Source organism: Dendrobium catenatum, unplaced genomic scaffold (genome assembly GCF_001605985.2).
Source record: "Dendrobium catenatum unplaced genomic scaffold, ASM160598v2 fragScaff_scaffold_1480, whole genome shotgun sequence".
NCBI lineage: Eukaryota > Viridiplantae > Streptophyta > Magnoliopsida > Asparagales > Orchidaceae > Dendrobium > Dendrobium catenatum.
In genome coordinates, this window is record NW_021319942.1 from 1 (window position 1) to 11,629 (window position 11,629).

Below are 11,629 nucleotides of genomic sequence, written 5' to 3' on the forward strand. Positions count from 1 at the left end.
CGGAGGCGCAAGCGTTGGCGGTGGGGGCTATTGGGTCGTCGCCGCTCCTCCTGAGCTTTAGCAAGCTGAATACTTCCATAGCGAGGGGAGAAGTGAGAGACAACAAGACAAACTCTCGATCTCACGTACGTTTCTGGACTTGTTATGGTGAGGCCTTCAATGTAAATAAACTCTGATGACTATTCTTTATGATTATTGGGAGTTAGGTGAAGTGGCCGCGGAAAGTTCAGGCGAACAATTGACTTGCAGACTCTTTTATAGAGCTCGGAATTGTTGCGAATTCGAATTTATACCAACTCAAGCTTGTCTGATACTCCGAACATATGCAGAAAGTATAAGAATCTTATACGTCTGTGGTATTATTATTATTATTATTATTATTATTCTTTTCGATCAGATTGGAAGATTGGAGCACGAGATTTACTGTGTTGGAAACTATATTGAGTTCATCGAGTGAGTTTTTTTTATTATTATTATTATTTTAAATAAAAAGCTGTTATAGAAAATAATAAATAGATATTTATGTTATATTTTGTAATAAGATGAGTTCATAATTTTGCTTGAAACAAGATGAGTTTAATGATGTGAATAGAATAATAAATATACATTAAATAGTATACTAAAAAATTGAATAGTTTTTCATTCAAAAAGAGCATGAAGTTGTTATTAGAAAATATATTTAAAATGGAGTATTTATTAAAAGGGTTGTTTGATTTGAAGTAAGATGATTATAAAGTATTTTAGATACAGGAATTTTGAGAATATGACTATTTGATTTGAAGTAAAATAAATGTTATGTAAATTTTTGATGTATTTTGAATGAATTCTTTGGTGTTTGGCGCATTTGAAGTTTGATGGAATTAGAAGATTTTCAAATATATCATAAATTTATCATGATGTCGGCACCTATCATCGTTATCCGCTATTGATCATCACACCAAACAAAAAATTAGGAGTGTCAATTCGGGTCAACGGGTCGGGTTCAGGTCAAACCCGAACTGACCCGACACTATTTGACTCAACCAGAACCCGACCAGTTTTTAAAAACGGGTCAGGTTTTAGGACCCGAACCCGACCCGATTCGGTTCGGGTCAACCCGACACAACACGGATTTTCCGATTCAACATGAAGGAACGTCGTCGAGCTCCCGTCGCTACTTCCAGTTCCGGTGAGGTGGCGAGCTGGCCGGGTGTCCTGGCTTTTGAATTTACATGAAAGAACATCGTCGGAGGAAGATAAGGATCTCCTGTCACCAAAGGAGGAAGAATTGCCGTGAGCGGCGACAACATCAGTGTATAGGGCGACGAGCGGCCACGCCACGGCCGGGTGGCAGCAGTGATGGCCTCCAAGGAGGCAAACTGGCGTGAGTCGCTTGACTGATTGACTGACCGTGACGCCTGACGAAGTGATAGATTGACGCTCTGAGCAACTCGACGTGTCGCAGGCTCGCAGCTTCAGGTCATTTCTGAGGCAGGACGAGCACGCCGGGCAGCTCATACAGGCAATGCAGTTTTCGAGTCAATTTCGGGTTTTCGGGTCAACCCGAAACTCAAATCGGGTCAGATTTTGAACCCGATCCCAATCCGTTGGATATATATATGAAGAAAATCTCTTCTTGATTTTCTCACGGTTCTTGAGGAGGAAGAGAAAGAACCGGAGGATAATAAAATCAGTAAAGAAAGTATATTGATCGTTGCTAAGTGAGTGCAAGGTCTGTCTATAAATAGACTGCAGTCTGTCCACCTAGAGGGCTAAGTACAACATATTTACCATAGTGCCATGTAACTGAAATAATGAAATAGATGTATAATATACATTTGTATTTTGTCCTCTAACATCCCCCGTCAAACTAATGGGTCTTGTGAGACGCTTAGTTTGAGTCTAAGATAATGAAATCGAGGAGTTGAGAGAGGTTTTGTTAGTATATCGACTGTTTGATCAACCGTACTGATAGGTAGTAACCGGATGTTGTGGTTTGTGATTTGATCCCTTAGAAATCTTTGATTGATCTCAATATGTTTAGTTCTGGCGTGAAACACCGGGTTGTTGGCGAGAGCGATGGCCGATGTATTGTCGCAGAACAGGTCTGTCGGATGGTCAGAGTCCACACCGAAATCTGCTAGAATTCTTTTGAGCCAGATAATGTCAGCTGTAAGTGCCGCAAGGGACCTGTATTCGGATTCCGTCGAGGATCGTGCGACGGTGTGTTGTTTCTTGACGGTCCAAGAGATTATGTTATTGCCCAGAAATGAACAATAACCCGATGTGGATTTTCTTGAGATGAGATCGCCAGCCCAGTCCGCGTCTGAAAATGAATGAAGAACAAGGTTACTTTTTGTAATGGGTAAACCATAGTTAATCGTACCTTTGAGATAACAGAGTAGTCGTTTGAGGAGATATATGTGTTGAGGAAGCAGACTATGCATGTGTTGGGAAAGAAGATTAACGTTGAAAGCTATGTCGGGACGAGTTAACGTTAAATATTGCAAAGCTCCTGTAAGTTGTCGATAGGTTCCTGGATCGGAAATTTCGGAGTTGTTGGAGAATGCAGCAGGCATCTTGGTGTCCGTTGGATTTGACAAAGGCTTGCATCCAAGCATGTTTGCCTGTTGAAGAATTGAGAGTGTATATTGGGATTGAGATAGAAAGTACCGTGATGGCTGTTTCTTTATTTGTATGCTCAGAAACGCATTAGCTTCACCCAAATGTTTCATCGTAAATTTGGTACTTAGCTGGTCCAGAAGTTTGGTGATTGCGGGCTGATTGTTGCCGGTGACGAGTATGTCGTCAACGTAGACAAGAAGGTTTATATTGACGCCGTTTTGTCAGAGTATGAGTAGTGATTGATCGGATTTGCTGTGCTCAAAGCCTAGTGATAACAGATATGTTGTGAAAGTTGTATACCATTGCCGCGGAGCTTGACGAAGGCCGTATAGAGCCTTATGCAGACGGCTAGGATTGGTAGAATCCTCAAATCCTTTTGGTTGGGTCATATAATCTGTTTCTTGAAGGTGGCCATGCAAGAATGCGTTCGCAACGTCTAATTGTTGTACTGGCCAAGCGTGGTATAGTGCAATGCTTAGTAAGATGCGAATGGTTGGTAATTTTGCGACCGGACTGAAGGTCTCATTGTAGTCGATACCATGTTCTTGATGATTTCAGAGAGCGACTATGCGCGCTTTATGTCGGGCAATGGATCCGTCGGAGTGATATTTAGTTCAGAACGTCCATTTACATCCCAAGATAGAGGCGTTAGGTGGTGGTTCTTCTAGCGTCCAGGTTCCTTGATTTTGTAGCGCAAATAATTCGGATGCCATTGCTTTTCGCCATTCAATGTTTTTGACTGCTTCAGTGTACGTAGTTGGGTCCTGTTTCTGTTGAGACAAGTTAGTGATATGAAGCAGATTTAATCTTACCCTTGGCTTGAGAGAGCTAGTTTTCTAAGTATTGGATGACCAGATTCGGTAATGATGTGTCGGTGTACCGAGTTGTTCATATGAGAGGTGGAGGCTTCCTCAGTTTCTGTAGGAAGAGTGTCGGCTGGCACTTGTTCGACGAAATGCCTTGGTATAGTATTAATCTGCTCGGATTTGTTGGAAGGGTTATTTGTGGGAAAGATAGTTGCTGTTGGTATTAGTATAGATGGATGAGTCTAAGCAGCGTCAGTAGTTTGTCATGCGGTTGGTTTGTCTATATCTGCGAACGGAAAAATGCTGTTCTTCAAACCTTACATGTCTTGACATGAAGATTTTGTTTGAGGAGATGTCAAGGCACTTATAGCCTTTATATGTCTCGGAATACCCGAGGAAAGTACATCGTCTCGCCTTTGGTTGAAGCTTGTTTCTGAGGCCTGAGGGAATTAACGGGTAGCATGCGCACCCAAAGGTTCGCAGATGGTTATATTCTGGTTTGAGGTTGTGTAGAAGTTCGAACGGGGACTTGTTATTGATTGTTGGTGAAGGCATTCTATTTATGAGGTAGACCGCAGTGATCATGGCATCCGGCCAGTATGTAGGGGGAACCGAAGCTGTGAACAGTAATGACCTTGTGGTTTCAAGAACATGACGATGCTTTCTTTCCGATAGACCATTTTGTTCGGGCGTGTATGGACACGAAATTTGATGGAGAATACCGTTGTCAGTTAGATACTGAGATAGATGCATTCGTGTATTCCGTCCCGCCGTCCATGCGAAGACATTTAAGATGATGCGAAGTGAGTTTTTCAACATAGGTTTTAAAATTAATGAAAATAGTTGTTACTTCATTTTTATGTTTCATTGGAAAACCCCACGTAAAACGCATAAAATCGTCAGTGAAAAGAACATAAAACCTATAGCCTTGTTGAGAAGTGACTGGGGCCGGACCCCAGACATCGGAGTGAACAAGCTCAAGTGGAATGCGCCGCCTGCTATTGGACTGTTCAAAGGGCAACTTATGTCCTTTTGCCAGTATACAAGAATCACAAGAGCTATCTTTAGAATCTATATTAAGAAAAGGATTACATTTATAAATGATATTAAGAGTCCTAAATGCGGATGGCCCAAACGGTTGTGCCAGGACACCATTGGCTGCTTCGTTGCTGTCAGCATGGAGGAGTTTGGCTGCTGTTTGAGCGAATATAGCCCGTTAAGGCAAGGGCCGTGAAGCAACACTTGCTGTGTCTGCAAATCCTTAAAAACAAACCCATTAGGCTTAAAGATAATACAAATATTATTATCTTTGGTTATCTTTGATATAGAGAGCAAATTATATTTGAGTTCAGGAATATGCAGAATATTTTCAAGATTTAGCTTACGGTGTGCAGTGTTCAACAAACCTGAACCGGAGTGAGCTATTGGTATGGAGCGGCCATCTTCAATTGTGACGGTGTCCGAGTCGTGGTCGGGAGTTGTGAGGGACAGATTATCCAGTGAGTGAGTAAGGTGCGACGAAGCCCCATAGTCAAGAAACCAATTTGTGGAGGGTTGATCTTGAGTTGCAGCAAGTGCAGTGTTTCTTGCATTTGGCACATAGCTCTCGTTGAGACGATGCCAACAGTGTGTTGCGGAATGGCCTCTTTTGTGACAGATTTGGCATGTGGTTGTTGAATCAACAAGGGTTCATGCATTGTTTGAATTTTGATGGTTGGATCGGCCTCCTCGTTGCCTCCGACCACGGCCTCTTTGAGTGTAGAGAGCAAGATTTGGATCTGCGGGTGGCAGATTTCTTGAGGCGTTAGCTGAGATATTAACTTCTTCACTGAGCAGCAGCGGGTAGAGATCATCCAGACTAATCGGGGTGAGCATTGTGCGGATTGCCGTCTTGAACGCTTGATAAGCTGGTGGTAGACCGTTCAAGATATAAAGAATTATATCTTCGGTATCGTATCCACGACGGAGCCAGCCGCAGCGATTTGATCAACTAACGACTTGATATCAGTAAGATATTGAGTCATGGTTGATGTTTTCTTGGATATGTTGTGAAGCTCGTTCTTGAGTTGTATTACTTTGGAGCGATTTGTGGATTGGAAGCGTGTTTCGAGTGCTGTCCAGATTTTGGCTGTTGATTCGAGATGAATGATGTAAGGGAGGATGGACTGAGAGATGGTTGAACACACGGCTGCAGCGAGAATCTGATCCGTCAAGAGCCATTGTGTGTATTTCGGATTTGGAACCAGAGAATGATCGGATTTCTGGATTTGTTTTTCGGGAGAAGAAGAAAGAGGGTCAAGAAATTTATCAAACCCGTTTGCACGAAAGAGTTTGAGGATCTGAGAACGCCATAACATGTAGTTCTCTTTTAAGAACTGTGTTGGCATGATGTTCTTCAGATTTCCGACCACGAACTTCAGAGATGAAGAAATGGTTCCTCCTTCTTCGGTGTTCTCCGCATCCGACTGTTCGTTTGCTTGTGACGTCGTGGAGTTGTTCATCTTTGTCGATCTTCCCTTTACACCTGCTCTGATACCATGAAGAAAATCTCTTCTTGATTTTCTCACGGTTCTTGAGGAGGAAGAGAAAGAACTGGAGGATAATAAAATCAGTAAAGAAAGTATATTGATCGTTGCTAAGTGAGTACAAGGGATGTCTATAAATAGTCTGCAGTCTGTCCACCTAGAGGGCTAAGTACAACATATTTACCATAGTGCCATGTAACTGAAATAATGAAATAGATGTATAATATACATTTGTATTTTGTCCTATATATATATATATATATAAACATTTAACAAATTATTTTTAATAATCACATCTAAAAACATTTAATAATTTTTTTTTTACTTCCCGCATCTACTTAAAATCGTGAATAATCTGCTCTCTGAACAAATATAAGATGAATCATAAATCGTTTGTACATGAACGAGCTCATTTTATAGCTTGAAAATACTAATTAATTATATATGTTCATGAACGGGCTCATTTGATAGCTTAAGAATGCTCATTAGATATGTTCGTGAACAAGTTTGCTTGATATTTTATTAAACTTCGCTAGATATGATCATGAGCAAACTCGATGTGATTGTTTGTTATAAGGCTCATTTGTTAAGTCAATGTACTGGAAGTAGAGCTAATTAATAACTCGATAAGTTTTGTTTGTATAAAGCTCGTTAAACACGAAATAAATCAAACAAGAACACCCATTAATTTAAACGAACTAAATTTTAATACAAACAAAAATGCTCGAATCAAACTCAAACTGAACTTGAATGTGCTGATAATAAATGAACGCACACATACTCAGCCCGGCTTGGTTTGTTTGCAGCCCTACATACTATGTAGGAACATAGCAAAATTTGTGACAATAAAATAAAGAGTCTAACACATGAAATTTTGGGATTAAAATATTAATTTTTTTTATAAGAAAGTCATCAATCTATTAAATAGCTCATAAATAATTATTAATAGTGATGGTTGTCTTAGAAAAATTACAATCAACTCAAGCATTTTTAATATGGGGATACCAAAAACAATTTATTTTTTACTCATTCTATTAAAACACAAAAGATGATACGCAAATCTAATCTTTTTATTCATTAAAGAAGGTGAGAATTTGCATTTATTATCCACAAAATAGGTCAAAAAGGATTAGATGCACTCAATAACGATGAAGAAACGAAGAGCAAGGTGATGACAACTCGAAGATAAGAGGGAAGAGTTGGATCATGATAATAAATGGAGGTGAAGTTCAACAATTATAAGAAATGGGCAAAGTCACAAAAAAGTTAAGAACAAGCTTTCTAATACAATTATATTTCTATTTGGTTGTTATTTTCATGTTGCTTTCAAAAATTTTACGCACCAATTAAGAAGTTATTTTTTATAACAATTTTTAAAAAAAAATCATTTTTCTTATCACAATAGCTTTATAATTGATACGTCATCATGAAATTATATTGATCGGGCACGAATCTCGAGGCAAAAAGCTAGCCAGAAACTTTAAAAATTAAATTCGGGAGCACCTGAACTCCGATTTCAGCGAGCTTATAGTCAAACTGAGCGTCTCGGAAATACGAGCCCAACGACACCAAGATCAACCCAATCCGAGCCCAAATGAGTCCAAATCAAGGGCTCAAAGCGCTGTTGGAAGGTTCAAACCACAATTTGAGTTACCAAACGATCTCCGATTTTAACGAGCTTATATTCGAATCGAACGGCTCGACGAGACGAATACAACGAGCCCAAGACTGCCGAATTCCGACATCATTAAGGCCCTCAAATGACCAACGAACGGTGCACGATCGTAGGATTCAATATCGGCCGTCCATTCAACCACTCCCTATTCACCCCTGATCTCACGCCTATTTACGGGTCATGCCACTCCAGAAAATCTATAAATAGAGCCCTCATTTCTCATGAGAGGGGACTCAAGCAAGAAGAGAAGGAAGAGGAGAAGGAAGAAGTTAAGAAGCTCCTCCTCGACCACCGCCGGAACCTCACCGGACCGCCAAGGGACGCCGGAGTGCTGCCACACCATCGCCGTAGTCTTGCCGCACCACCGCCGGAGTATTACCGCAACACTGCCGTAGTTTTACCACACAACTGACGGACCACCAAGGGACGCCGAATTGCCATCCGAAGCTGAAGTATCCCCTGACACTAAAGTGTCACTACCGATCCACCGCCTGACATCGGAGTGCCGTCGGACCACCACTTGACAGTGGAGTGAAGTTGGACTTTTGCAAAACTCTCAGTTGATATTTGTAATCTGGTCGAGGATAAAATCAAACCATTGTACTTTCCTCAAATTTTAGTGGAATCATCTTCAACTGGGCTAGGCCCCGTGGTTTTTTCCCTTTCCGGGTTTTCCACGTAAAAAATATTGTGTTTTCTGTGTGTGAGCTGGATATCCGTGCAACGCTAAGACGTAGAATTATAACTCTATCGCCGCGTATATTCTAGCCCGCAACAAACTTAATTGAGACAATGTGACACTTCAACGCTAACACGGCCCTGCATGAATGAACAATTATTACATCCTCTGACCGGAAGTAGAGCTACGTTCGGCCGTCAATAACATGCAATATGTCGCCACATGCTCTTACTATTTACCGCGTGGCCCGACGACTTGACCCGGAGCGGAACCCGGGAATGCTATGTTCGCGATTTTCTCGGTACTGCTCGGTATTTGCTCGATATTTGCTAGGTATTGGTTTGAAAAAAATGAGAAATACCACTCTGTGAAGACCAATACCATGCAAATACCGAGTTGTACTGAGTTTTTTTACAACTCGGTAAACTTAGTACAACTCAGTATTTGCTCGGTATTGCTAGGGATTTGCTCGGTATTGCTAGGTATTTGCTCGGTATTGCTACAAAAAACTCGGTACAACTCGGTATTTGCTCGGTATTGCTAGGTATTTGCTCGGTATTGGTTATTGCCGAGCTAAATCGACTAATACCTAGCAATACCGAGCAATCCTGGATCTGTTCCGGGTCGCGTTGTCGGGGTGCGCGGTTAATAATGAAAATGCGTGGTGCGATTCTACTGGCGGCCGAACGTAGAGTTGCGTACGTTCACCGGACGAAATAAAAGTTCCTGCATGAATAGTATGAGGACTATTTTAATTTTTTTTTTTCTGTAATTTTAAAATTGAGAAACTTTGGCTTATTAAACAAAATTTTCTAATCCATGACAAATGCACATCACTTGTCACAAATCACCTCTAGCTCTAGTTGAGCCTGCATTATTCCATCAACCCATCATAGCCAGTTACGCTTATGCGAAGCCTGCGCGCGCGCGCTTTTCGTTGCCTGAGACCTTATGGCCTTGTGGGTGCCCAGCCACTGATCCAGATATTGCTTTGTGTCAGGACTCGAGTGCTCCTCCATACACCTTAGTTGTAACATCAACAAAGCCCAGACAATGACAGCCTATTCCCATTTTTTTAAAAAGTCATCATTGATATACTGCCTGAACTCGTACGACAAGTCTGATGCCATAGACTAGACCCCCATTTTTTCTGTTTTTGGTGGACGACGAAGTTAGAGCAATCCGGGCATGGCCAAAATCAAGCAAAAATAATTTTTTTTTTCTGAGGAGGATGAGAAGATTGACCTGGATACTTGTAAGTAGAGGAAGATTTCCTCTTTATATTTTGTTCATTTCTGTAGTAGACAAATGGTTTCGCTAAGGTTGATGAGTCAAGCAAAGTTTTAGTTTTGACTGGTGCTTATGGTGGATGGAGTTAGGGTGTCAATATTTCATACGATCTTAACTTTAAAAAATTTGACTCGAATATCATCCGAAAATTTCTGGTTATGGTGAACATGAACTCGAAACGGGTCGGATTCGGGTTCAACAATTCGACCCGTTTTAAAAATCGGATCGGATTCGGGTTGATCCTTTGATCCGACAACATGAGATTGACCCATTTTTTTACCCGAAAAGTGGAGATTTACCTGTTTTTGGATCATAAAATAGCAGCTTTTTGTTAGCACCGGGTCAATCGGGTCGTGCCGGGTTGACTCGGAACTAAAGCGGGTTGGGTTCCGGTCCGGGAAATTGATCTGTTTGTAAAAACGGGTCGGTTCTAGTTAACCTGAATAGTACTGGGTCAATTTCGGATTCAATCCGCACCCGACCCGTGACCCAAAATTGACACCCCGAGTATACATGCGCGCAGTTGCCTACAAGGTACATTGTGAGTACCTGAGACTGAGAGCCAAATAGTTTCATCTCTTCGGTGTCCAGTGATGAGTCTTTCAGAAAAGCCAAGTCGATTATGGGCTTGCTTCATCCACAGTTAGCTCCAGAAGAAGTACATGGGTGGAAGAAGGTGATTCTTTTATTAACTTTTTTAGAGGGCTGACGCTCTCTAATTCATTGGGCCATGCATCTATTTATTCTATTAAGGCTTTTGAGCTAAATACCAAAATTTCAGTAAAGCCGAAATCCTCTAAAATGACTCACATGGATGTTCATAAACTGCTCCGCACGAGGCATGAAGAGTAGGGACAAATTTTACAACTAGTTATAGGATCGACAAAGAGAGACTGAGATTTTTTTTTTTTTTTGGAGCGTTGGTATCTTCATGCTGTCACTTCAAAATGAGCGTTTGGCGGCGGAAACTAATAAGTCCACTCACCAGCATCGATCTCACACTTGCTTTGCCCCACTGAAGAGGCGATGCAACAGTAGAGGGGATTCGAATCAAGGATAGGAGGTTCTCAACTGTGCTCGTCCACCAATCACTCTAAGTCTCGATGGGTGACTGAGAATTTTTTATCAGGTTGCATACAAATAGGATTATATGAGGTTTGCTTACAAAATCATTTCTTGTCTAGTGAGGATTACGTTCAGAAAAAATTCAATATTATTTGAAATCTGATTTTAGTAAACCCATACTCAAACTTAATATTTCGAGGAAACAAGTTCAATGACACCAATTGATATTGTCTTAGTCTAAACGAGCCCAATCAAGCATTTGAGTGTAGTTAAAAAACTTTTTTAATTAATTGAAATATTTGATAAATTGTATGCGACCCGCTAAAGATAAAGTCTTAGCCTTCCACCCATCAAGGAGTTTGGAGACCTTTTGAAGCAAAGGTAGAAAATCAGAGATCTTAAGTTTTTTGTAAAAAATTGGGATCCCCAAATAGGTAAGGGGGGAGAAAGATTGCTTGATGTTCAGAATGTCACAAATTTCAGCAGCAGACTGCGTGTTGGTAGAGAGTAAAATAGAGCTTTTAGAGGGGTTAATGTGCAGACCAGAATTAGCTGCAAAGTTCAGCAGAATGTCCTTCAAGTTGGTGGCGTTGTGAGGGGAAGCAGTACCAAAAACTAAAAGGTCGTCTGCGTACATAAGATGGGAGATAAGACAACCCTCTGCAGAAACACCTTGAAAGGAAGAGTTAGAGATAGCTAAATCAAGGCAAGAAGACAAACTATCCATAACAATGCTAAATAGGTAGGGTGATAGAGGACATCCTTGCCGAATACCAGAGGAGGAGTTGAAATACCCCTCAAGAGTGCCGTTTAAACAAATGGAAAAATGAACATCAGAAGTGCAAGCAATAATCCACCCAATAAACATATCGGGAAAGCCTTTTGCTTTGAGCCTATCGTAAAGAAATTGTCTGGAAACCGTGTCGAATGCTTTGGTGATATCAAATTTTGCACAAAAATATTTGTGATTGGCTCTTTTGTTGAA

The 11,629-nt window shown here is 41.0% G+C and overlaps 1 protein-coding gene across 1 annotated transcript; it reads right to left on the minus strand.

Moving 5' to 3' along the window:
* Positions 1 to 1,844: 1,844 nt before the first annotated feature.
* LOC110095683 (uncharacterized mitochondrial protein AtMg00810-like) lies at positions 1,845 to 2,714 on the minus strand. The gene has a single exon (XM_020821319.1). The coding sequence runs from the start codon at positions 2,712 to 2,714 to the stop codon at positions 1,845 to 1,847; it is 870 nt and encodes a 289-aa protein (XP_020676978.1).
* Between the last annotated feature and the right edge of the window lie 8,915 nt (positions 2,715 to 11,629).

Bases quoted from the DNA above. Each gene is read 5' to 3' on its own strand.
- LOC110095683 (XM_020821319.1), bottom strand. From the start codon at position 2,714: ATGAAACATTTGGGTGAAGCTAATGCGTTTCTGAGCATACAAATAAAG.